Raw genomic sequence first — 26,784 nt, 5'->3', positions numbered from 1 at the left:
GGTGCGGGAGGGGAAGGAGAGCAGGGCAGGCAGCAGCTGCAGGGCCCTCTCTGAGCTGCAGATCAGCACAGAGCCTCTTACCAAGCAAATACACAAACGCTTGCAGCGCTGCTGCATCAAGGAAGCAGTTACGGTTAGATGTGATTACTTTCTAATCTCTTTGCCTCCAGGGATCTCTGTGTAGCTGAAGTTTTGGCACTTCCCATTACAGAATGTAATGATGAGCACAAGATTTTTTTCCCTGTTCTGGCTGCTCATGTACTGGGTTGATTTCTCAGCTTCAAGTAGCTGTCTTTGCTAGAATTAAGTGACAGACACCCTGAAACTAGTAATTTCTCCCTATTGCCCATAAAACAGAGCTCAGTACCGTCAGTTCAGGTGTAGCTGCTCATCAAAACCTTGGTAAGAGGAGTCCTGCCCCGGGTGTTAGCGGTGTGGAGGGCCTGGTTAGGAGCCGAGGTGTGGCTTGCAGTTTTTCTTTATGGCACCCCATCCAGGACTACAGATCATCCCTACAGAAGGGCACCTTTTTAGCTGCCTACCAGTAACTGCCATGCCCCAGGAAAGGCTGAGACCTTGCTGTTAACCTGACAGTGCCTTGCTCAGAGAAGAGTCCTCAAAGCAGGGCAGCAAGGTGTATCATACCGGTGTGGGACCTTCCACCTAGCAATCACTGTATGTCCAGTTGACTTTAAACCCACCCGGGATTTACCAGGCCTGCCCGCTGCCTTCAGGGTGCTGCAGGTAGACGAAACGTGGGGGAAAGATGGACTATGGGCAGGTATGATGATGGGTAATACCATGACGAGTGGTGGCACCCTGTAAGCAGATGGTGAATGGGCTGCCCTGAAACAAAGGACCATCCTGCAGGGCAGGAATGTGTGTCCTCAAATAACTGCAGCAACGGCTGGGGGAGCAAGGAGCTGATGCTCCCCCGGGGTGCAGCTCGTCCCTGACAGAGGTTCCCCTTTTAATTTCCAGTGGCAAAATGTGAGTACTTCAATGCGGGGGGCAGTGTGAAGGACCGCATCAGCCTGAGGATGGTGGAAGATGCAGAGAGAGCTGGGATTATAAAACCAGGAGACACACTGATTGAACCCACTTCAGGAAATACAGGTGGGAAGTACAGGGATGCTCTCTCTGCCTGGGTACTGGGCAGGGTGGCATTTCTGAGGGGCTGCAGGAGGGGCAGGGATTCAAAGAGCTCTTGCACTTGGAATTACAAGGCCAACTTGGGGCCCTGCGGCTCTGGCTCCATCCTCCCCTTGGCTCCCCTCATAGTGGCCATGGGCATCCTGGGGTGCTGAGGTGCCTCATTGCTGAAATTCCCAAGGGTCTGCAAGGGTCCCATGCCTGCACAGGCATGCCCAGCGGGTTACCTTGTGGCAAGACAAACAGCTTCAGCTGGAGGAGCTGGGGCAACCCCAGGCGTTTTCAGGCTGGAAAGCTCTTGAATATTCAGAGGTTCCCAGAGACAGTTTCCCTGACGGGCTAGAAGATAAATAATCTATTTTTTTTCCTTGTCATCCTGCTCAAGCACTAGACAATGTATGTCTAGTATGGGGTATGAGATGAGGAGGGAAAAAAGAGAAGCCTCCCCCCCCTATTTTGCAGCCTGCACAGGACCACGGAAGCAAGTTTCCACATCTGTTTGCTGCTCCCTTCACCAGCACCCCTGCCCCAGCAGGGATGTGTGCATAGCATGATTTCCTGCAAAAAGGCCCATCGGAGGCTGTCAAGGCACTCTGGATGGAGTTGAGGCAGTGTCCCTCGCTGTGCTCCCTGCCTCCCCCCCACTAGTCATGAAGAACAGGACTCGTCTCTAGGAATTTTGCTCCTTACTGGCTTGTTGCTGCAGGAACTCCAAAGACAGCCCCTCTTGCCCTGGCCACCCCCCCTTCACCCCCACCCCCCCCAGACACTGGAGCGAGGGGACCTGTGTGCCCCCAGGGCTGTTCCCCAGGTGGCTTGTGCTGGCTCCCTGCCCACCCGGGGCAGCTGGGCAGCACCACGCTCCCTACAGCCACTTGAGGGGACACGCTGCTCCAGCCTCACCTTCCCTGTCTAGCTGGGGAGCAGCTGGCTCCATCCATCATCCCCAGTGAAACTGGAGCAGAGGTCCCCTTCGCTTGCTCACCACAGGGTGACATGTGCAGCTTCGCGTGTGCATCCCCCCAGCTGCGAGCATTTGAGCGGGAGGGGAAGGCACTCCTGAGCAAAATCACCTCTCTCCTGTTTTGGAAAACAAAGGAAGAGGTCTGAGCCTCAGTGAGGGGAAGAAAGCACTCCCCAGCCTTGCCATTTGCTCTGTGCCACGCTAACAGACTCCTGCAAGCAAGAGGGATACTTCAGCTTGGCTCGCCTGTTAGTGCATCCTCCCACGCTCCCTTGGCACATCCCAAGAGGCTTGCAGAGGATGCCCTCACCTATAGCTCATCGGTGAACATTTCTAGGTTATGTTCGCTGGCAGGAGAGTGGAATGTAGGAAACAACCCACGTCGGTTGGCCTTGCCAAATGCTGTTGTCAACCAATTCCCTTTCCTCCTCACCGCCTAGGAATCGGGCTGGCACTGGTAGCTGCAGTGAAAGGTTACCGCTGCATCATTGTCTTGCCGGAGAAAATGAGCATGGAGAAGGTCAGTGCTCTGCACGGTATTGCCCCACAGCCGGGGAACATCTCCTTCCTTGTCTCTCTCTGACTTTCCCTTTCTAGAGATGGAGTGCCCCCTCCTTTAAAGGGTAATGAGCCTTGCCAAGCACACAGACATAGCTTTGCAGTTATTCAGAAGACTTCCTCTTGATGAAAAAAAGCACACTGTGATGGCCTGGCTGATCATCTAGCGTCAGCAGTGCAGCTGGGCTCACACGTTAGCCAAGCATGGTGCACGGGTGCAGAGAAATGGAGCAATACCTGCTGTCTGTGAGGGCAAGGGCTGGATGGAGCACAGAAGAGGCAGGCAGGTGCCAGGGCTCAGTTGCTGGTCCTGCTGACTTCCCCTCTGACATTTCACATGTCATTTGGTGTCTCTGTGTCTCTGCAGTTGTCTTTAACCTGGAGACACTTATAGTTGTCTGAGCCGCTTTCTTGAGATGGTGGAGTCAAGTCACTTGCACGACAGCTGATGACCAGATGAAACTGCTATACTGGAGATGGCAGAAATCTCCACCTTGAGGAGCCAGAAGCCTCACAAGCTGCTCAGCTGAACTCATGCCAGTAAAGCCAGACCTGGACCCTGACTTGGCTCAGAGCTGAGCCCTTCTCCAAAGCGCCACCCTCATTTCAATCTAAATTTCACTTAAGCCCGGTCTGGATCAGATGCCACCTCCAGCTGCCATGGGCTTCATCTCCAGGCACCCCAACACTCACCCACCCTTCTCTTTTGACCCTCTCTCCCTCTGACAGCCGCATCTCCCAGCAGATTAATACTCTGGGGACGATTTGCAGTTGCTCCTTCCCTGTGCTTGGTGAGGGGAGAGAAGGGACATAGGGCAAAGACAGCTTTAAGACCTCCTCCTTGCACGCAGGGGCTCAGACCATAGCACACAGGAGATGCTGCTCCTCCCTACAGTTCCCTCTGCCCCTTTCTCCGTGCACCAAGGAGCAGCACAGTGTTAACCTCTGCTGTGTCCCCAGCCTGCCCTCTGAGTAGGACAGGGCACGTGGCCAGGTTTGAGTCTGTGTGTCAGCTTCAGGCAGGAGGCCCTGGGTGCCAGGACGATGTCAGAGATAGTATAACTGAGAATCAGACATTGTATCTCCAAATGCCAAATGTCTCCTGCATGCAAAGCTCCTCTGGCATCTGACGCTGCCTTGTGCCTGCAGGTTTGGATTACCATCTCTGTGTGGGATTGGTTGTGTTACATCTACTTTCTTCCCTCCCAAAGGTCGATATTCTGAAGGCGCTGGGTGTTGAAATTGTGAGGACCCCATGCACTCGTTTTGATGCCCCAGAGTCTAACATTCGTGTTGCCTGGAAGCTGAAAAGTGAAATCCCAAGCTCTCACATCCTGGACCAGGTAAAATGCCAATCCTCCACTGACTCTCCAAACACAGTTTGTGGCATGTGCTCCGAGCGAGTCTTTGGGGGCTTTGTTTAAACTGGAGACGGAGACAGGTTTTGTCAGTGTTTTATGATGTTTGAAACTTAAGCACACTTCTGTCAGGCACGGAGTGGCAGAAACAAAATAAGGGTCACTTCCAAACCTGTAATGTTTCTGCCAAAGCTGGATGTGGGTGAGGCTGGGTTTTCTTGCACAATTCAAAACTCAAATTGCTTCAGATTTAACTTTGACCTGAAAAAAAAATCATTTTTTTTATGCCTGGCTAGCAACCTCTGTCCTGCCTCACAAACAAGCCTCATTCTGTAAAAGGCAAACACTGCTGATTCACACCAGTGGTTCTTGCAGCACTGGGTCTTGTGCAGGAGGGCACCTCCTCCCTGGGTCTCACCCTGCTGCAGGAAGGCATCCCTATGGCAGGTAGGCAGCCCCGGTAGTGCAGAAAAGTCAGTGAAGTTCCTTCCTTTTAAGAAAAAGGGAGCTCAGTGTCTGAATATGCTTTTCAGAAGCAGCCTGGTCTATGGGTGTGAATATGGGGCTGCACACATTTCAGTGCTGTGCTTGTGTACCTTCTGTGGTAAATCCCTCTGCACAGGTAGGACAACTGCTCTGGCCCACAGTTCCCAGCCACCTGACTTGCTGCACTGCCAGCTACAAATGCCCCTAAGTGTCAAAGCAGCTCTCAAAAATGGGAATAGATAGGATACTTGAAAAAAGTTTTCTAATATGGCTTTTGAGAAGGGATTTTTTTTTTGGTTTTAGGAGTATTGTGAGGTTGTGTTTTCAACTTTTCCAATGCACCAGTAAAGGTCAAAATGCTTCTAGCTAAGCAATAGCTAAAATACCAAGTAGCTTTCTTCCCTCTGGCAGCTAGGGCTTTAACAAAATAACCAGATCCCACAAAACCTGGCAATGCAGCGTATGGGACAGCCGCACCATTCTCATGCTGAATTGACACCAAGTGCCAGACAGCAAGTGTTTGTGGGCACATTTAATCTTCCAGTGTGGTCAAATCCCAAATGTCCTTGGAAATCTGCCTCGAAGTGACAACCAGGAGGAATACCTGTGACCTGGCCTGGCTGGGTTGCAGTCCACCCCTTGCCAGGGAGAGGAGGGGGAAGTTGCATGCTTTGGGTAAAGCTCATCGGGAGCTATTGCTAGTTTGGTATTTGTCCTATGCTTCACACAGTAACTCATGCTGTTCTCTGTTGAAATAAACAGTACCGAAATCCAAGCAACCCCCTGGCTCATTACGACACCACAGCTGAGGAGATCCTGGAGCAGTGTGAAGGTACTGTCTGCGCTGTTGCTGCTACGTGCTGAGGATGTGCAGAGGGCTACAGCTCTCTCTCAGAGGCTCATTGGACATCATTTATTGACCTAAATGTCTAGAAAAACAGCCAAAAAGGCTTCTGTAGGTGAAGGTGCCCTTAATAATGTTGACACACGGAGTGTTACAACCTCTCATAATCCACTCCAGACACACCTGAGCCTGCAGGGCTTCCCTGCTATAGCCTCCCATTTCAAAAGCCTGAGGGAGGACACCAGAGGCTTAACAAATACAGTTTCTACCCAAGGAGGAAGAATGAGGTCTCTTGGTGGCTACAACATCTCTGCAGCCTGTCAGCTGAGAACACAAGATTGCCCAAGAGACCTCACGGGGGAATATAAATCCATCAGGGCCTGGCAGGCTGTGTCTGATCCAGCACACTCATTTGCAAATCAGAATAGACTGAAACTTCACAGACTAATGACATTTGATGTGATGGCTGGGGGAGGATAAAGGACTATCCCAGTCCACGTCTGTGCTGATAGAAGTGAAATCTGCTGCCAGTACTGGGAGCACTGCAAAATGTAAACAAGACTTGGGGGTTTTAACTGGAGAACAGTTATCATAACACTAAAGCAGTCGGGTAGCAACAGGAGCAAAAGAGTCCCAGTGTTCCCTCCACTAGTGTGTTTAGACTTGCTCCTACTGGCTGCCAGCTGTGAATTACAAGTCCCCTTTTCCCAATGCAGTTGCAGCATAAGGCTCTGAAGGCCTGACTGATTCTGTTCCTACCAGTCCTAAATCAGTATAATTTTGTTGCTGCCAGTGGGGCTACATCTGACCGGCACAGGTGCCGGGGCAGAGCTCTGCCATCTCTCCACTGTGAATGTTAACACTAGCTGAAAACTCGTGCCTGTTAATAGGTGCTGCTATTCACATGTGTGTTTGCTTTAGTGTGGCGTGGTTCGAAAAGGCTGGAAGTGCTGAGATACTCCCTCCCCCTTACACCAGTAGATGCTAAAGATGTGAAAATCATGGACACCAGTGGAAGATTTGCAGGCCACCTTCAGCCCTCTGTGCTGAGGCAGGATTAACTGTGGTCAGATCCTGCAAGCTTATCTGAGCTTCTCCGCAGGACCATGCTTTGGCCGCTAGCAGAACCTCTGCCTGTCCTTCCTGCACATGGGGTTCTAGCAGCTGAGGGACATGGGGGCCCTGAATAAAGGGGAGACTGTGCTGGAGGCCATGCTGGGTCCCTGCAAGCTTCTCTCTTCCCTGACCTGCAGGCAAGGTCCACATGGTGGTGATTGGTTCTGGCACAGGAGGCACTGTCACTGGCGTGGCCAGGAAGCTGAAGGAGAAATGCCCAGAATGCAAGGTAAGCTGGGAGGCAGGGCTGCCCACTGGGAGCCATGGTCCCGCTGGGTTTTCCTGCCTGTGCTTTTGATCAATCCTAACCCCATGGCTCACCTGAGCTAGCAGTTGTTGTCTCCACCTGTTTGTTTTTTCACAGCAAGCTTGGCTTTTGTTGGAAGCAATTTGGTGTTACGCTCAGCTTGACCTAGATCCATCTGAGTTCCTTAGAAGTCAAAGGCTCCACAGCCCCATTAATGATCCCACCTGCCTGGTGGTCTTTGCTGATATCCACTGCAGAAGTGGCTGGCCCAGGTGACAGCATTACTGCTCCCAGTTAATCCACCTGCTGAAAGTTTCCACTCTGGCAGCTCTGAAGGGAAGAGTGCAGACTGTGCAAGTGCTCCTCATCTGCTGTCGCAAGAACCTCCATGCTTCATGGTTGACACCAGTCATAGATGCTCATTCTGCAGAGCTTGTGCTTTGAGGCAGACTGGAGACCTGACAGTTACCACTTCTCTGGTGTAGCCAGTGTGCGAGTGATCCCTGATCCACCAGACACAAATCGAGATGGTGTGGACCTGGGCATTGGATTACCTCGCTGACTGCTGAAGCTTTGTCTAGGGCAGCTTCACCACCCCTTCTTAAGCTGTGTGCTGAGGGAAGCAATCTCAGCCCAGACATAAAGTTATAAGCAACCAGGGAGGTGTCACTGTCAGCCAGCAGAACTAGATTCAAAAGTTTGCCTGTAGCCACCAGTTTCCACAGGTTTGAGCTAGCTGGCTGGCTTTGCACTGGAGCGGATTAAGGAGCACTCACGCTGTCCTAAGGGCTGAGGTTTGGAAGTAGCAGATGACAAAGAGGCACTGACAAACACCTTGAGAGTGATAACATTTTAAGCCACCGGTCACTTCTTCGGCAGCTGAGCACTACCTAGGATCTATCTGAAAAACCAATGGGGAACCGTACCCTTTTATCCTGGAAGCTCTCCATACTGCCAGTGGATAGGAATATCAATGAGTATCACGGGAAGAAAAACATTGGTGATAAGGGTGTGGGTAATTTTTGCTTTGACTTGTGTGTTTGACTATTTCTGAACTCCCTTTGTGGTTTAACAAAAATTCCTTCCATCAAAGATCATCGGTGTAGATCCCGATGGCTCCATCGTTGCTCTGCCCAGTGAGATGAATAGGACAAACACCACAACCATCGAAGTGGAGGGCATTGGGCATGACTTCATCCCTACTGTCCTCGACAGATCAGTAAGTAGCTGTGTGGTGAGTGGCCTCTCTCCCATCTTTAGCTTCGCATACAGCCTACTCCCAGGTTCAGAGGTACCAGCTCTGGCACCCAGCTGTGGCCCAGCCCTAAGGCTACTTGTAAACCTTGCTAGTGCAGAATAAGCTTGTTGGAGGGGGGGGATTGGGACACTGGCAGTAAAGCATCTCTCCGAGTAGATCTGGGTATAGCTGATCTAAAAGGAGAAGGCAAATACAGGGGCAAGCAAGGAGTATGTCAGAGTACCAGCCTCCTCAGCTCAGCCTCGCCAACGCTCGGAGCGCACCTTTTTCACTGTGCTAACACAGAAGACAGAATCGGTCAGTGCTGAGGCTGCTCTTCATCACGCTAGCATTTCCCGAGCCTTCGCTGTTGCAGGCACCACATGCACACCATAGAAACCTTGTGCCATTTATGGGCTGGAAGACAAGATGCAAGCTGCATAAGACAATGAACCTCACACCACTTCTTGACAAATTTCTTCTCATTGTATCACTTGCCACCAGGCACAGAGCTTTAAAGCCCTAATTCAAGCTGCCTGTTTCCCCTGGCCTCATTGTTAGAAAGGTTCCCCACAATCTCAGACCCCAGACTCATTTTGCTTTCAGATGTTAACTGCACCTCTGCTGTTGGCATGTGGCTTTAGAGCTGTGGCCTGTAATAACCCCAGACTCTTTCTGTAGTTGGATCTGATTTTGTCTGGCAAAATCTTGCCCATTGATGTAGCTTAGCCCGGAACATCATGAACACCATTCCCTCTCCTCATCCTGACTCTGGACCTGTCAGACATCCCTAACTCTCCAAGGAAAGAGCGCTGGCTGGAAAAGCTAGAGTGGGTGCCTGCAAGCAAGGAGGCATCCTCCAGACCAAGGATGCCCTGACAAATATATTTGCTTTCAACAAGTGTGGAAAGCAGCTCAAAGCTGCCAGATGTGATAGGCGTCAGCACCACAGCATGCCTCAGAGGGTCGGGACAGCCTGAAATAACATCGCCAAGAACCTACCTTCCTGCTTTCTCTTCAGGTGGTTGATCAGTGGTATAAATGCAATGACAGAGACTCGTTCCTCATGTCTCGCAGGCTGATCAGAGAGGAGGGATTGTTGTGTGGTAAGTACCAATGACAACAGTTGCTTCTCTTAAACTTTCTGAACCTCATCTTTTTGGGATCAAAACACTTCAGGGTAGGTGCTCTCTGCATTTTGTGTCTGCTAAGTTAACAGGGCTGGGTAGCCGAACCTCAGGCTGGCGTGTAGGTCACTATAGACTTCAGAGGTGTGGCAGTAAGCGTGTGGTCTGGGATCTGACTCATCGGCCACAATAATTATAGAAGCAATAACTCTCCTCTTACTGGAGCACTTTTGCACATGGAACTGGATCTTCAGGCCGAAGACCTCTTCTTGGCAGTGTAGTGTTACACAGGCTAAAGGGAGGATTAATGGGACTCAGGGCAGGACGGGTGGGCTAAAACTGTCATTCTGTTAACAACACCGTGAAGCTATACTCTGTTGTTAAACGGTTGCCACACTAGAGGTGCCAGGTTTGGACCAGGAAGGTTTGAAAGTAAAGAAAGTGTAAGGTGTTCTTACTGGGTATTTCTCCCTGTGACAACAAGCTGTAAGGGATCCCACCAACTTTCCAAAATGAACAGGTGCCCTCAGACAAGCCCTGCCTGTACCCTAAGAACCTCTATAGAGCATCGGCACTTTTTCAGCCTTCCCTGCCACCAGGCAGATAGCTATAGGTTTGCATCCAGGACCAGACAATATGTAGGCTTGTGGTTACAGCTGATAAAAGTCCCAAGCACTCACATCGAAGGAGTTTTGAAAAAGATCTGGTCATTTGTAATGAAATGCTTAAACATTGATTTAACCTCGCAGGCACAGCGTCACTGTGTTTCAACAGAAACCACTTGCTGAACTCAACTATGATTCGTGAATAGCTTCATGTTCCCTGAACTGCATTTTTCAGGGCCTTTCCTCATTTGTTTGAAAAATGTGACCTGGTGCTAATTAACCTGCTGTAAAATACGTGCTGCCTTGAATGCAGTGTGTAATTGGCACACAGATAGTGGAATGTGTTTGACTTCCAGTACTCAAACTACTGGTGGAAGAATTGCCTCTGTAAAGCAGGGACCTGCTTTCCCTACGTGCAGCAAACCACATGCGTGCACACAGACACAGGGAGTGTTTAAGTCTTCCCATCACGTTGGCCTGGTATTCCAAGCATGAATGTAATGTTTATGTTTTTTTCAGTCTTTACAATGCATTTAAAGCCAATCTTTTATTGTCAAATATGTCAGCCAGAAGCTCCAGATTTGGCATGGTCTCCTCCTCACCCAGAGGAAGGGTGCGGCATGGGCAGCAGTGGTATGAATGTCCCTGTGTTGAATGGCCCTTAGCCAGTCTGCAGAGCCACCACAAGAAGTGGTTCATGAAGCTCATAAGGTCACTCTTACACCGCCTCAAAGGCCCATCGCCAAGAGCCACCATATGAGCACGTCCCTTCAGTCCCTGCATCTTCCTGACCCTAAAGCCTACAAGGCAGTGGAGCTGATTGTCCTCCCCCTCCCAGTGTCTTGAGCTGCCCTGGTGTACAAGGTGCCACCTCCGCTACTGCTTTGCCTGGGCACCCCTGTGCCGTTAGCCAGGGCAGCTCTGTGCCCCACACGTCAGGACCGTGGCCCTACACCCTGGGCAGCCCCTACGCTTTTCTATCTCTTCTTCGTATCCACCCAGGTGGCAGCTCGGGCAGTGCCATGTCGGTTGCCGTGCGGGCTGCCAAGGACCTGAAGGAAGGTCAGCGTTGTGTCGTCATCCTGCCCGACTCTGTCAGGAACTACATGTGAGTTTCTCGCTTCCTCGCCTGCTTTCCAGCATCATGACGGGAGCTCCCATAGCCCTCCCCCTCACTCTCTGCATATGACCTGGGTCGAGGCCATGGGGTCTTTTAGTGGCATGAGCTTAGCACTGCTGAACCCAGGTGATGTGGGCTGCTGGAGAACCACCCTGATAATTCTGGTACCATGGTGCCCAGACTGAGCCCAGAGCTGGGAGCCTCCCTTGAGCAGCTTACAAGAATTAAAAAAAAAAAAAAACCCAAAACAAAAGGGAGAAATCTCATACCACTACGGCAAACATCAAGGGCTGGGTGTTGGGACACTTGGGTTTTATTTCCTCTTGTCACTGACTTGCTGCACGGAGCAGGAATCAGTCAAGCTACAGTTTTTGAACTTGCATGCCTAAAATTAGGAAGGCAAATAGCTGGCATGCTTCTAAGAGTTACTGAGCACCCGCAGCTCCCATTGACCTTAAAAGGGGCTAAGAGCAGCCAGCTGCAAAAATCATGGGAGCCCCAGGGCAGTGCTGTGGTCTAGTACATGAAACAAAGCACGACTTCTTCTGGAAGGCTCACAGACTCGCTCTTTGTTGGTGATTTCTAGGTCCAAATTTTTGAATGATAAGTGGATGACAAAAAATGGTTTCCTGAATGACGTCCAGGAGCACAAGCCTTGGTAAGACAACTTCCACTGGTATAAACTGTGCTAAGGGGATCAGCTTTCTGCGTCTGGAAATTATTATCTTCAAAGGAAAGTATGATCTTTCAGTATTTAGAAAAAACACCATTAAGTCCAGATTCCTCTGGGGAGGCTGCAATAGCAGCTCCTCTCTTTTGAGTAGTTAGGTATCTCCATTCTCCAATCAAAGTCTATAAAGGACAAGTCTCCATCCTAAAGTTGCCAGTCTGCTCCCACATAGCAGTTACTGTCCAGGCCACCTAAACCCTGCAGAGAAGAACAGATAAGGTGGACACCTAGCTCCACTCACAACCTCCTCTCTCTACTCCACAGCTGATGTGCAAAGGAACATCAGGACAGTGGGGAGATGGGTCCCTCATGTAGCAAACACTCATTCAAACAGGTCTGGAGGTCTTTCCAGGGACAGGGAACAGTAGATTTTCATTTTCCAGAGCTGCGGGCCAGGAAAGATGACCAACTCAGCTATCTTTTGGATGCCATGGGAAGAGTCCCTTCAAGGCAGGGAAACTGCTGATGCCAGTTGTTTAGAAAGCACCTAGGCTCACCTTAAAAACAGCATGTATTACTGATGTCACTGGTCCTTTGGGTTAATATAACCAATGGTTATTCCAAAATATTTCCTAAAAAACTTCATTTCCAAGGCCTCTTGTTCCCAGCTAGAATTGCTCTTGGCCCTTCCAGCCTGTAGCGTTGCCCTGCCTTTTCTGCAAGGATGAAGGGCTGAGATGAGTTGGGAATTGCCCATCGTCCCCAGCAAACAAGCATAGCTTGTCCCTCATAAGTCACATGAGCATCTCTGCCAGGCCGTTTCCTGGAGGAGCTGCAAATGCTGCATTTTGAGAACCAAGGATGCAAACCAAAGAGGCAGAACTGGTAGGCCGCCCCACTCACAGGCTTGCAAAATGAAGCCCTCAGCAACTTGCTTGGATTCAGGACAGCTCAGCACCTGGCCAGCTTCTGGCCTCAGTCCCACCGCTGGAGCTGCATGAACACTGGGTGTAGGGAAAGAGCTTGGCTTCAACAAGACCTGGCCATGATGGACTTGTAGCATTACTGCTTTGGGGAGAGGAGTGGGGTGAGCTTTGCAGGCAGGCGGAATATCTCTGCGTGGTTGATCTCATCCCTCCTGGCCTTGCCTCCCTGAGCACGGCAAGTTAACAGCTTAGTGCTGACATTTGTCTTTCAACAGGTGGTGGAACATCAAGGTGCAGAAACTGAATCTCTCAGCCCCTCTCATTCTCCTCCCAGAAGTCAGCTGTCAAAAGGCAATCGAGATCCTCCAGGAGAAGGGATATGACCAAGCTCCTGTTGTTGCTGAATCAGGGTAACTATTTTTACTCATTACAGAGATGGCCATTCACATAGACAAAGCAGCTATGATGAAGCTAAAGAGAAAGTCCCGTTTACTGATCCATTAACAGGGCTCTTGCATTGGATTCTGCAACACATATTTTTAAGATATCATCTGCTTCCTTGTGAATATTCATTAAGAAAACTCCCTGTAAATGAGCTAGTTAAAGTGAAAGACAAATCCAGTGCCCATCAGACTCAGCAGAGGTTGGATCAGTGCACAGGCAAGAGGAGGTCAGAGGAAAGGTGAAGCCTGGGTGGGAAACCCATACAAATAAGCAGCTGGAGACCCCACAACTTTTCTTTCTCCCGGCTGCTGAGCCCTGGACTACAATGCCAGACTTTAACTACTGTCAAACCAACAGTTTGGTCAGGACAATGATCTTCCTGTCCTGCTCAGATGAGGAGAAATCTGGTGCCTCCTGCTGATGGCAGCAGCAATTTAGTCATTGACTTCAAGGGGAGCAGTTCAGCCCCTACATAAAACATGTGCCCTAGCTTAGGTCTGACCTTTTGGAAAACTCCCTGTTCCCTTACAGACTTATTTTGGGAATGGTGACCCTCAGCAACACCCTCACCTCAGTGCTGGCTGGAAACGCACAGTTCTCAGACCCTGTTACGAAGGTCATCTATGACCAGTTCTCAAAGGTACCGCTAAGGCTGTGGCTGGTGACAACCACTGTCCAGGGATGGGGAGAGGGGGAGAGGTGCACCACCACCCTGAGGTGTGACAGCAGCTGGGAGAAGAGGTCAATGAAAAGACAGAGGTGAAGGGAGAGAGAGGTGGGAAGGTGGTGGTGACATCATGGAAATGAGAATAAGGACAGGCACCTGCAAAAATGCTGCTGAGCCTGTGGCGTTCAGAGGTGGGAGTTTTCCTGCCAGGAGCAAAGTGTGTGACCGTCCACTCCCTATCTTACATTGCCAGAGGATTTCATCCAGCTGGGGAACTGACACCCTCTGAAATCAGAGCCCAGCCATTGCCAGTGCTCAGCAGGGCTGGGGCAACAGGCATGGACTGACAGGACACTGAGCAGGTCCTGTGGGCGCGCAGGGGAGGGGTGCCTGTCCAGAGAAGGAGTGAGGTAAATGAATGGTGGTTTAGGGGAGCTGGAGCCATCACCTCCTGTTGGCCCGTGGAGGCCCTTTGGGCTGGAGGCAGACAGTGCTGTATTTCAGCTACAGCAAAGCTGGGTTTGCATCCCCTCCCATCTCCCCAGCAATAGCACGGATGAGTGAGGCACACCTGATCATGGTCCAGTCGGGTGCCGCTCTGCCCGCTCGCTGCTACAGTCAGAGGCAGGAGTCAGGCTTCGCACCACTGTCCTCTAAATGTGAAGTGAAACATAAAATCTCTTTTTATCCTGCTTAGATTGGCCTGGAGGACAGCCTTGGAAAGCTTTCCTGCATCCTGGAGAATGATCATTTTGCTATCGTTGTACACGAGCAAATGCAGTGTAGGTATCTGCAGAAGCACTGTACAGGCTTTGTACGAATGTTTGAGAGTGGAAAGGGAAATTCTCAAACTGAGCTTGGCAGGTATCAGTGCAGCTGCTCCACACGTGCAGCCCCTGAGCCTTTGCAGGAAGGATTTCTGCCCCGTGGCCCTGCAAAGCCCAGGAACTGCTGGCTTTTCACCCGCTTCCTTTCCTGACACCACAGGGATGAGGGGAGAGGGAGGAAGCCTTAGCCACAGGAGCCGGGGACCAGCACGCTTCCGGATGTGTGTCCTGCAGGAGTACTTCCCAGATCATGGCCATGGGATCTGTGCTGTCCCCCCATGCAGGGGTGATGCTGAAGCACCCATCAGCTCCATCCCTTCCCCTCACCTCATAGTTTCCCGTGGAAACCCACCTTTGGGGATGGGAATGTTTTCAGTGTGGGAATTCATCTCGTCCCCTCTGACAGCCAAGGTGGACTGGAAGCAGCTTGGGGTGCAGTTCCTTTGCTGTGCAGCTGTAGGCTCAGGCCTCCAATACTTGTTTAATCTCTTGACCTTGAATTCAAATCAGTGCCTTGCTGGTTGTGGGCAACAGAGGAAACAAGGGGGAAGTTTGGGACCTTCATAGACTTAGTATCCCAAGGGCAAGGTCAAAAGGAGCATTTGGGCACATTACATCATGCCTAGGTGGAATTCAGGCATGAAAATGTAAGGGAACAGACAACACAGTCTTTATCTGACTGCTTAAAGACCTGCTGTGCATGCCCAGAGGCTGCGCCATCTCCTCTGAATGCCCCTATTCCCACCCGCCACCCCTGGAGATGCAGCCAAGAGCTGTCCTTATGCCTGTGTGCCCCAAGGGGTCTGGGTAAATTGATATGCTAAGGGACCTTTCGTGCTGGGTGCTATCAGACACCTACCCTGGAGGCCCAGGGTAAGTTGAGAAAGCTGAGAACAAATGTGTGGGATCCTAAGCAAGCCTTGTGGCAGGGGCATGAGTCGGGAGGCACAATGCTCGCTGATGCACGCAGCCTGGGGCATCTGTGTTTGAGCCTTACCTGGACCCCGACTGGGTATATGAATGCTCTGCCAATTCGGGAGCACCGTTAGGCTAGTCCAATAAAGCAGCCGTACCAGCAGCTTTGCCTTATTCTCAAACCACTGTACAGCCACCCCCTCCTCTGTGAAGCAAACCGACCCAGTAGAGTCACAGTCACGTGCAGTAGGACCGCATTAGCGTGAGGGTTGCTGACACATCCATGGCAGCAGGGATCACGCCTTGTTGCTCCTCTGACCAAAACAGGTATGGTGGAAGACACTGTTCTGCAAATCTGACCTAACACACCTTTCCAGTACCATTATACTGTAGAACTTCTAGAGGTACAAATTTGGCCTTATCTTGAGGGAGTTGCTTTGTTTAAGATGTTAGCAACATTAAAAAAAAAAAGCAGTCAGAAGACCCATGCTTAGTTCTTCTAAATTAGAGCTGAAGGGTGTAATTATACTGATTGTATGGGATTATGCATTGAACATGCAAAGCATTCCTATGGTAAGCAGCATACAATATTGCGCTGTATTGACTGCCATCAAAGGGCTGCCTGCTGAACTCGGGGTGTCTGAAATCCACCGTGTGTAAACAGACCGGCCCCTCTGCTTGTATCTCCGTGGCCTGCTGCCCTGAAGCTCCATCAACTCTAAAGCTGGCTTGCAAGCCCAGCCACGTTCCCACAAAATGTTGCAGACAAAAGTCTGTCATTCAAAACTGCCTTTGATGTCCATTTCCAATTGTCTCACAAAAATAATGCTAGGCAGAATTCCCTTTCTCAGCCATGCTGCCATAAAATAATGAAAATCTGTTTTGTGTCACATTTCAATATAAAATAAATAGTAGGCTCAAATTAAATGATACCCACCAAAAACTATCAGCCAGCTGTATGCAGTGCTTCTTGCTCTGTTGTTCACACAACACTCATTTTCTTTTCCAGAGCTGCTGTCTTAACACTGTCACAGTTACCCACTTATTTGTAGTTTTCTTCCCATACCTCTGGAGCTTGCATTTTATCTCGTGTTTGGACTCTGGTGGCTAGTTTTACTTTTATTTAAGAAAACATTTATCAGATAGTTAAAGCAATTGTTGCAATGCTGTTTTATTAATGATGGTGTAGGATAAGAACAGTGTAGAAAGGGTCTCACTGCTGCTCTTAAAGAGTCTCATTAGTCTGGCCTGAAAAATTTTGTGGTGATAGAAGCAGGACTGGAACAGAGATTTGATGAAAACAACTGGGAAATTAAGTTTTCTGCTCTGGTAAATGTGCAATTTTTGCAGCTAAAACCTCCCTTACGTGATCCCAGCAACACACCCAAGGCTGCATCAGTCATTTCTGTTGAGGCAGAGTGGAGCCAGCTGCTGTCCCCGTTAAGGTTTTCTTTTAATAAACCAACAGCAACCTCTGCACAGCTGGTGGGGGGTGGTGTGTGTATTCTTTTTTTTCCCCCACTAAACTGGCATTTTCTGTGCTTGCAGTCAATGGAAATGGCAGTTCCTTCATGAAGCAGATGGTGTTTGGTGTGGTCACAGCGATGGACCTCCTCACCTTTGTCAGCAGAAATGACAAGAAGTAGCGCAGTAGCTTGGCTGCACCCACCTCCCCCCACCCCCCGGCACAGGCAGCTGCCCCCAGCTCCAGCCCCCTGGCCCAGGGCGCCTTCTGGGCTCATCCAGCTGAGAGTTTCTCAAAATGACTAGGTGAAAATTGTAATGTAATAACCATTTGTCTGCTATATGCCACCCAGAATATCACTAAAGAGAAGATAACTAAAGAAATTGCGTTTAATAGCCATATGTGGTTATGTGGAGCTTCCCAGGGCTGGAGAGGGAGAGAGAGAGAGAAAGTGTGTGTGTGTGTGTCTGTGTGTGTGTCTGTGTGTGTGCATGCGTGGGGGAGGGGGGGGGATGTTATTGCTCAGATTTTAGCAGGGGCAGGGTTGGTGTGCTTGCTAGCAGTAGTTCCTATGCCCTGCTGGTGTTGCAGGTGCCATGAGCCTCTCTGGTCCAACCAGGGCCAGAGCCTGACTCTGCCCTGAGAGAAGCAGGGCTAGGGACAAGCTACATCACAGCTGCACGTGCCTGCCCCAGTTCACCCCTCGTTTACACACGGTGGGTTTTGGAGGCCCCAAGTTCAGCAGACACCCCCAGGAGACCCTCCTCCTCACCTCTGGCTCTGGGGGCCAGAGAGGCAGCAGGAGAGGCAGGACCTTGGGGGAGTGATGAGGAGCAGGGAACGGGTGGGATGCAGCGCCCCAGTATGCAAAAGGTGGGGAGCTGGGCAGGAGGGATGGGAAGGGACAGCTGAGGGCTGTGATGGGCAGGGAAATGAGGTGCTGAGCCGGTGTGGGATGACCGCTCCTGCAGTGGCAACTGGCCTTTGGGAAGCACCTTCCTCATCTCTGGGGGAGCTGGTGGCACCAGGTGCCTCACCCACAGTCCCACAGGAGGTGACAATGAACCAAACCCGTTCAAGAAGTGAAGACTCATTCTCGCAACATGGTGACTGGGGAAGGGGATATGGCTTCATCCCTGCACCCTGGAACAGTCATCTCATGACCATGCATCCTGAGAGCTCATTATGGAGGGGCTGAGGGGAAGGCAGGGCTGATCTTAATTTTGCTGTCAGGGTATTATGTCTCAGGAGTGATAATGAAGGTCAGAAGAGCAATTTGCCATGGCTGTGTAAAAACATAAATGAAAGCAAATGTGAAAGGCAGCCTGTGGGACCAAACTGAAGTGCCATTGAGACCTGGTTTGGGGGAGTTGCTCTCAAAGGATGTGAAGAGCTTTGCAGTCTTTCCTTAAGTCTCAGGAGCTGCTCCAAGGTTGCAACAACCAATCTCAGTGTTGGCTTGCTGTTAAGTGCCTAGTCCGTACTTTCCATCTAATCTAGTTTGTATGAGACTGTTACTAGGTTATAGAATGCTGAAGTATTTATTTTTAGGAAGAGTGTCTCTGCTGTCTTTTGTTTCCTGAGTGACACAAGCTGTATCAGACCACCTGCAAGTTTTTGCTTGAGTAATAATCACATTTGCCCAGAAAAAGTAAAAACGGATTAGCTCAACCTCATTATATTGTATTTCTTTTAGCAACTCTGTTGCAAACTGAAGGATATTAGTCCCTGCAGGTATTCCAAACTCACATGAAGAAGTCTTGAAGTGCCCCATGAAGAGTAGAACTGAGTCTGAATCTGGACCACTTTGAAGCCCAGGACATGCCAGACCCTTCCTGACAACCCTGATTGTAATATGCAGTAGACCTGACTGACAGAGAAGATTTGCCTACACCCGACAGTCAAGGGCACATCTCTCCACAGGGACCTCCCTGTCACTGGGGGTTGGGAGCTCCTCTCCATCTCCCAGATCCCCCACCTCCTAAGCAAGCACCCCAATCTGATAGCTCTTGCCCCGAAGGCAGCTCATGAGTTTTAAGGTTAGGTGTGACACAGGTCTGTGGGCTGCTCCAGACACATGGGCACCTTCAAAGAGGGTGACCTGCCTGCGCCTGGAGACTGCTGCCACCCTGCCCCTGAACAGGCTGCTCTAAGTGCACACAGAAATAAGTCCCTGCATGCACAGCAGGTCTCTCCCAGGGGGTTAGGGAAGCTTTAGGGTGCCTGGGGTCACACCGGAGAGCTTTGCAGCTGGAATGAGAGCTCCAGGCTGCTGCTGCTGCATGTGCATGTGTGTGCAAACCAGAGCCTAAGACAGCTCTCTCAGTGGTCTGGAAGTACCCAAGACTGTGGGGGACTAGCCATGCTAATGGGCTGTCCTCTCAGAAACTGCATATGTTTATGCAAAAGATGTTCCATTACTGTGAGTTTGAACAGGAACGAATACAGTATTTGATGCATCTGAGCTGAATGTTTGCTTGCAGAGCAGGCTGCTGCCCGGCGCGCTGAGCATGTAGTGTGTGGGGCTGTGCTTTTACCCAGGTGGGCAAAATCCAGCAGCTCTCAAAAAACAGCCAGCTGAAACCCCAGATGGCAGACAGGCCAGCAGCATGTAATGACAGCCCAGGCTTCTGCAGCTCTCAACCTCTTTGCAGTCTGCGTGGCCCCTACGGCTCAGCCCAAACCCCAGTGTTCCCAGCAGCAGCAGCAGCAGCAGCAGCAGCAGCAGCAGCAGCAGCATGTGGGGCAGTGGCTGCTAGCTGCAGGCAGGCTACGGGACAGGCAGCTGCATCCCAGCAGGGGTGAAGTAACTGCTGAATATTAACTATGAATATTTACAATAGATTCTGTATGTTATCTATGAACTGGCAACTAATAAAGTTGAGTGTGAGCTCAGGACATTTCTGCACCACCTGGGCTGGAGCCAGGCTCACCAGGGTGCACTCCCAAGGCCCTCCAGCCCCTGACCCTGGGGGCTGCCTCCAGCAGGCACATCTGATGGTGGTGGCATTGCCCTGGCCAGGGATGTCAGAATGGTATCTGCTGTAGTTTGCCATAAGCTGTGACCCTGAGGATGCAAATGCAGCCTGCAGCACTCAGCAGGACAGAGCACTGCCCCACTGGCACCCCGGGGTGCTGAGTCGAGCATTCGGGGTGGCAGGAGGGACAGCTGGTGCTATCCAGGCTATACCAAGGCCATATCAGTATTTCATGTGTCCAGGGAGAGGCGGCCACCCAACTCAGTGCTCTTGGGCTCTGTGGGGTACGGGGCTCCGACATACCTACTAGAGGAATGGGGATTTTCAGGCTTAAGGAGCTGGGGGGGGAGGGGGCATGGGGGGGTGGTGCCACAGGAGGAGGCCAGGGGCCGGGCAGCAGTGCCCAGCTCTGGTGCAGGAGATGGAGCCCAGTCCTGCAGCATCAGCCCACGCTCTTCTCCCAGACACCCCCTGCTCTGAGGGGTACGCATGTGTGCGCGCGTATATGGGGGAGTGCATGTTTCCAAAATTCTTGCTGCTCCCCACAGTCCCATCTGCTGCAAGATGTCTTTGCTTTTCATCCCATTGTTCTGCAAGACTGAGGGGCACATTTCCAACAAGCTCAATTAGTACTTCAGGCTAAGACATTATCATACCAGGGAGCAAATGGCCCCAGGGGAGCTCGGGCTGACCACGACAGTCAGGGCACAGGGGTTATGCTCACATGTTAGCTCCCCCGCTAAGATACATTGGCCTTGGCTCCCCGCAGCTTAATCCAGAGGAGAACAGCCAGGCAGGGCCCAAAGTGCTTTAAACAGTGTGTGTCAAGCGGTGTGTGAGGGCTGCCCTGCCCTGGGAAGCTGCATGGAGACAAGGATAAAATGTGTGCTCTGAGGAGGTCCATGCCAACCTCTGGATCTTGAGGGGGAGCACTGTGGGGTGCACTACCCCAGAGCTGGCTGTCCTTCCACCTGTGCTACCGTGCTAGAGCTTTTATCTAATTTTGTTTTCCTTCTGGACACTAGCTTCCATGTCCCCCTGAGTCTGCAAAGCTCAGGGAGAACCTGATGTTTCAGAAACCCTGGCTGAAGTCTGCAAAGAAGGGTGTGTGGGGAGATGCCAGACCTGCAGACGGCTGGGAGATGCCGGATTAGTCTTCGGTCAGACAGACCAATGCAACAACCCTAGCAAGATAAGCATCTTGCTGGCCCTGCCCAGCCACCTTTTGTGTTAGGGAGGCTTCCCCGCCTCCACCCCCTCCACCCCCTCCACCTCCTACCCCCCCCCCCCCGCCCACCCCCGCCAGTGTTTCATCTGGTGGAGCCGCACCGCACCACCAGCAGTAGATAAATAGAGGGCTCGGGCAGTCTGTAGGGTGAAGACCGAAGACGCCACGCTGGGTCCTGCTCCGCACGCCAGCACCCACGCCAGCTGCCCGGCCACCCTGCAGGTAACCAGCGCTGTGCCGCGCCTCGAGCCACGGCCACGGCCGGGACCTGGCGTGGGGCAGGAGGGGAGCGCCGTGGGCAGCCTGCAGCCTGGCTCTCCAGAGCTGAGGGGGAGGGCGAACATTTCACCAGGAAAAGTGGCCTGGCGCAAGCAGGAGGCTGTTGCCACTGCAGCTGCTAAACATCAAACTCCGCGTTGTGGCTTTGCTGGAAATGGGCTCTGCTGAAGAAGCCTGATTTCATTGCTAGGTGGGGGTCAGGGGTTTCGGCGGTGAGTGGGGCCACCAGGGCTGGACAGAGGTTCAGGTGTGCAAAACCTTTGACTTCATGGTGCCTGGCAGTGGTGCCCTGCGCTGTCTGTGTGCGAAGCCCAGAGGGACCCGGCAGCTGAAGCTGGGGCAGCCGGGAGGGAGCCCTCGGGGGGCTGCGGAAGGGGCATCCTCGCACAGCACAGGCTTTCCACCAGGAGCGGGTCTGGGCTCCGTGCTGCTCGGCACAGCGACCAGCCTGCTGGGAACGGTGGTAAAGTAATAGTAGATTAAAATGTGTGAATGAAACAAAGGGGCAGAACAGTAACTTACAACAAGGATGAATCAAGCAGCTACCAGGAACTCTCAACAAACAAAGAGTTTGCTTTAAAAAGAGGAAAGCTTTAAAGTCCATAGTTCTTCAAATTGAAGATGGATGGAGTTCATGCTTTCAAGCTTTTTCTTTATAGTTATGCAATTTGGAAATATTCTTGTTTAAAAGAAACGTTAAGAAGTAATTGCAAGTAGTTGCATGTCTGCAAGAGTAGGAAATCGGGGTTATCAAATACACCATTTAGGGAAAATGTTGGGTCTTGAAAAGGTGGAAGTCTAAAAAAAGGGTCCTTAGCCATAAAACAAAGAAGGGAGTCAGCGTAGGCTGCCAGGCAGTGCTGTGCCTCCTAGGGGCACATGTCCAGGGGATTTCATGTCCATGAACAACTCTCCACTTAAAAACGGGCTGGCCAAAAAAAACTGAAGGAGGCAAAGAGCAGAGGCACACAGGAGTGCCCAACATCAGAAGCATCTTGCTTATGAAGCAGAAGCTTCACAAGCTGAAACAAGCCTGAGGTGACCCGCTTGGCTTCCCGTGAGGGACTGAGGCAGCTGGGAGAGGCAGGCAGGAGAGGCAGGACACCCAGACCCAGTCTGTGGAGGAGCAGGGTCCCAACTGCAGTAATAGCCACAGGGTGAGCCACCAAAGCAGACAGTGCTTCTCTGAGCCCTTCATGTGTCTGTGGCCAAATGCCTGCCAGGAGCATTTAGTCACTGAAACGTAAACTTTAGCATCTATATAGGGGTGAACAAGTGCCGTTTGCCAGCCAGGGCAGCTGTGCCAAAGCTCAGTGTGTGCTGCAATGTGGACTTTGCTGACCCAGTGATGTTGCAGCCATCTGAACAGCTGGTGGGTGGAGGACACCTTGGTCAAGCCAGGATGACTGTTCAGGCACAAGATTTTATGTTTTAGAGCAAACCATCCTAGTCCCAGGAATCTGCAGATAACCAAAGCCACAAACTACAAAGCTACAAACCAAAGCATGTCAGGGAGTGGCGGCTGTATCCCACTCGCTTCAAACCTCAGGTCGGTGCGGGTGGGGGTGGGGTGGGTCCTTTGGGTTTTGGTATGCCTGTGCCAAGTGTGATGCCTGCACCCATCTCCCCCTTTCTCTCCCCAGAATCATGGCTCTTGCTGGTGCTTTTCACCTCTTGCTCATCTGCCTCCTTCTCTGCGGCGTGGCTCCAAAACCCATGTGCGACCCCAGGACTTGCACGCCGTGCCCTGAGAGGGATGTGGAAGAGCTGGCCACCACCACAGCTGGGGGCTGCTGCCCCCCCTGCCCCCCACCCTGCACCTGCCCCCCCTACCTGGAGAGCGATTGCGAGATGCAAGGCTTTGCCAGTGGCCATGTCCCCACTGGCCGCTCCTTCTACATCGACTTCGCCCGCAAGCTGTGCACCTGCCACCCCAGCGGGGACATCACCTGCACCCCACTGTGCCCCCGCCTGCCCGCCACCTGCCAGGCTGTGGGCAGCCCTGTGGCCGATGGCTGCCCTCGCTGTGTCTGCTACGATGAGGAGGAGATGGCAGTGCCTGCCGGCACCATCACCACCCGGGGGGGCCAGATTTGCACCTGCCCCACCAAGGGGGGCCAGCTGCAGTGCAGAGACCATGAGAGCAAGGAGTGAACCTCTCCCCTCCGCCAGTCAAAGGCAGAGGACAGGGGAGCCTCTCTGGCAGCAGAAGGCTTGCTGCACCGTGGGGCATTCTCGCTGAAAGCATTAAGCGCTTCAATCTGTCCTAGAGAACTTGGCAATTATTATGGCCATGCCGCAGAGTGCTAGAGAGATGCTGCATTGTCTGTCATTTATACGCCAGGGCAAAGTGTGTGTCGCGGGTGAGCTTTCTTTGTTGCAAGGTTTGTTCCATGGCAGTGGACTGTGAGAGCTTAGACTGACTGCTGCTAGCATGTAACTGGAACAAATGTAGTTACTTATTTATTTGTAAGATGACTGTGCTTTTGTATGTATTTATGTTTAATAGTCTCTTTATATAAGCTCGCTGGATAAACTTCCTCCCAGGAGCCAGGTTTTTGCTTCCTGTAATGCCATCAAGTTGAAAGCGGCGGGACACAAATGAGAAGATTGGCTGACATCCCCCTCTCCAGGCTTTTCTTACGTGGGAAGAGTAGGTGGGTTAGCACATGGCCGTGTTCTTAGAAGACAAACCCCTCTCGTGCCTCCATCCTCTAAAGCAAAGCTTTGAAGACCCATGTGAGGATGTTGGCAGCCAAGGGTCAGTGCTTCACAGCCACCTGGATGGAGCAGTTGCCCAGGGATGACCCCTGTCAGTGCCAGTTCCGCAGGAATACCCCAAACTGTGTGTCAGTGACTGTCCCCTCACTTGTGCTCTCCTCTTACCACTGCTGGAGACAGACAGAGGATACAGCAGAGCTGTGTCTTCTGAACACTTTGATGTATATAGATATACAGAGACACATATATATATATATATGCAGGGATACTTTAATAGAAAAACACAGCTTCATCAGGCTGAGATGCTAACAAGTGTTAGTTGCGTTCCTTCAAGAGGTTGAATAAAATCAATTTTACCAAAAAGCGTTTGAAAACTTTACTGATAAGTATGCATATACTTTCCTCATGTGTTAATCCGGTGTTACTTGGGCCAGGGGCCAGACAAGCCTTTCTCCAGCCACCGTGGCCTCAGGTATACCTGGAGACATTAAAAGTGCACACACACACACACACACCCCCCCCCCCCCCCCCGATGTTTTCCCATTCCTCTCTACTGCTCTCTCTGATGCTGTTTGACTGCAAAACAACAGTGAGTGGATGAGACTCGGGTGAAGGGTTAGCAAACGCTTGGAGGAAGCAGGTGAATTTGCCTTTCAAGATGAAACAAGGGGCCCTGTCAAACGGGGCTGTCAGAGGCTGACCCTGCCCAGGGCTCTGCTGAGCCTCGGCCAGAGATGTGCGAGCTCAGCACGTCTGAAGAAACACTGCACCTCGCAGCTGGGCTTGGGGCTTAAGGGCATCCGAGTGACTGCACTGTCCCCCTCGGCACGGCCACTCCACCAATGGCCCTTAGCTGGTGCCTGTGGGATGGGACCCCCAACCTGGACTTTTCCCGTGGCTGGAGGGCTCTAGGGGATTAACAATGCTGCACTGGTCTGGGGCCTTGCAGCGGGCAGACTGAGAGCACAGGAAGGGACTGTGCTGGGGACACAAGGGGATGCGCGCTGCGTGGAGCCAGGGCAGCCGGGATACCCTCCTGCTCGGATCCTGCATCAGCTGCTGCAGGGACGGGGAAGCAGGAGAGGAGAAGGGCACCTTCAACAGGGAAAACGTCCCTCCCCAGGCACCCGACCCACACCTGGCAAGCTCCCCTGCGGGGATGGGCCGACCCTTGCGGCCACCGCCACCGGCAGAGCCCAAGCGCTCCGCAGTTTTGCCTCCTGCCTGCACAATGTGCAGAAAACCGCAGCGCAGTGGAGGGCCGGCCCGGGTGAGGCGGAGCGCTCGATGCCACCGACATGTGGCACAGCCTCACATGTGGCACGGCCTCGCATATGGCATGGCCTCACATGTGGCACGGCCCTGCAACACTACCGCACACTCCCTTCCCACCTGGCATCCAAAGCTGCAGGCGGCACCGCGGCAAGTCACCTGCGGGCCACCAGCAATCTCTGCAGCTCAGGGCTGAGAAATGTCGCTGGGTGACAACTGACAAGGTCAGGGAACGACACCTCTTACTCTCCCCTGGTTTTCTGAGGTAGGTGGTACGAGAGAAGGCAGGCGGTGACTGCGGGTGCAAGCGAACACTGAGCGTGCGACGGTGAACGCACACCTCTGCCGCTGCTGATTCCATGAGGGGGCCAGAAACTGCCCTCCCCAGCCAGCCAGGGTGCCCACGCCTGCCTGTGCTCCGGGTCCAGCCACCAGCGAGGACTCCCCAGCTCCAGCACAAGCCGAGCCACACCAGACCCTGGCCTCACACACGTCCCTGCTCATTCCCACAGGACATGTTCCTGTCATGGGGAAGGGGGCTTTACCCAGCACCCCTTCCCCCTCTGCTCTTCTCCATTTGGTTGGAAAAACTTAGTTCTTGAAATTGTCACCTTCCAGACCAGTCACCAGACATCCCATGCTGGTGTTGAAGGCAGCAGCGTAACAAATTCTTCCCATTACAGGTTTTTAATTACATGCTGTCCAGGTATTTACAAATAGCTGAATGAATTCACATCCTGTACACGCTTGCAAGGTGTATTTCAGTCCATGGGGTTAGTTCTCTTTTGTGCCTGCCAAGCATTTAAGGAAATCAGAACGGGTTAGCCCGCGTAGTGATGGGTTTTGCAAGCACAACAATTGTTGGAAAGTCACCAGTGATTTGGACAGACTCCTTGCCGCCTGGGGAGGGTGGTGGTCTGCTGGGGTTGTTTATCCTTTGTCACCCACCTTATCTGTCACACTGCTTCCCTGTCTTGTGTGACTGATAACCTTTGAACAGGACAGAACAAGACCGCAGTCCCTGAATATTGGGTTTGTGTGAATGCTCTTTATACAGGGCCAGCACAGGAACAACGAGACATTATTCTTCAAATCATCTGAGCAAAGAGTCCGCACTGGTTCCTTTGCAAGCCATCTTCTGGAGGTGGTGAACAGCTTCTTTGCTCTGCCACCATCTCTGATTTGAGGATGGCTTGCATCTCTAGCCTCTCTGCCTGGAAGCCTCACAGGATCTCTGTCTGTATTTCATCATGTTGAAATAAGCTGCTGCATTTTGCTACTTTTTCCATAAACAGCACCAGCACAGGAAGAAAAAAACCCAACCCTGTTCAAAGATGAGGCACCACTCAGTTGTCAGAATTTATTCATTTAACGTCTTGGGTTTTAGCATGCTTTATTTGAATGGCTGTTGTTCTGGATTCTCCAATATTAATCACCCATGTGCTTGTCTACATTTTGGACAGAGTATTGCTGGTATTTTTATTCCTGTTTTTCCAGGTCAGATTTTCCTCATGGTCTGTCAGGTGTAGTTCTACAACTACTCATTTGCATGGTCACTGTTACTTCGCATCACAGCCA

The 26,784-nt window shown here is 51.7% G+C and overlaps 1 protein-coding gene across 1 annotated transcript in view; it reads left to right on the top strand.

Annotated features, from left to right (window-relative positions):
- The window catches only part of LOC308059417 (cystathionine beta-synthase-like), a 33,535-nt gene extending 16,424 nt beyond the window's left edge, over window positions 1-17,111 (top strand). Inside the window, exons 4-16 of the mRNA XM_080376747.1 lie at window positions 982-1,116; window positions 2,557-2,636; window positions 3,886-4,017; window positions 5,281-5,350; window positions 6,616-6,707; window positions 7,819-7,944; window positions 8,984-9,068; window positions 10,697-10,802; window positions 11,401-11,472; window positions 12,686-12,820; window positions 13,386-13,494; window positions 14,219-14,303; window positions 16,812-17,111. Coding sequence (XP_080232873.1) covers window positions 982-1,116; window positions 2,557-2,636; window positions 3,886-4,017; window positions 5,281-5,350; window positions 6,616-6,707; window positions 7,819-7,944; window positions 8,984-9,068; window positions 10,697-10,802; window positions 11,401-11,472; window positions 12,686-12,820; window positions 13,386-13,494; window positions 14,219-14,303; window positions 16,812-16,909 — 1,325 coding nt within the window. The 3' untranslated portion in view covers window positions 16,910-17,111. The remainder of the gene's footprint in view (window positions 1-981; window positions 1,117-2,556; window positions 2,637-3,885; window positions 4,018-5,280; window positions 5,351-6,615; window positions 6,708-7,818; window positions 7,945-8,983; window positions 9,069-10,696; window positions 10,803-11,400; window positions 11,473-12,685; window positions 12,821-13,385; window positions 13,495-14,218; window positions 14,304-16,811) is intronic.
- The last annotated feature ends 9,673 nt before the right edge of the window (window positions 17,112-26,784 follow it).

This window comes from Falco punctatus (genome assembly GCF_963210335.1).
Source record: "Falco punctatus genome assembly, chromosome: 2".
In the NCBI taxonomy this organism is placed as follows: domain Eukaryota; kingdom Metazoa; phylum Chordata; class Aves; order Falconiformes; family Falconidae; genus Falco; species Falco punctatus.
Note: the sequence above shows the minus strand (reverse complement) of the source record. Positions and strands in the feature narration are given on the sequence as shown.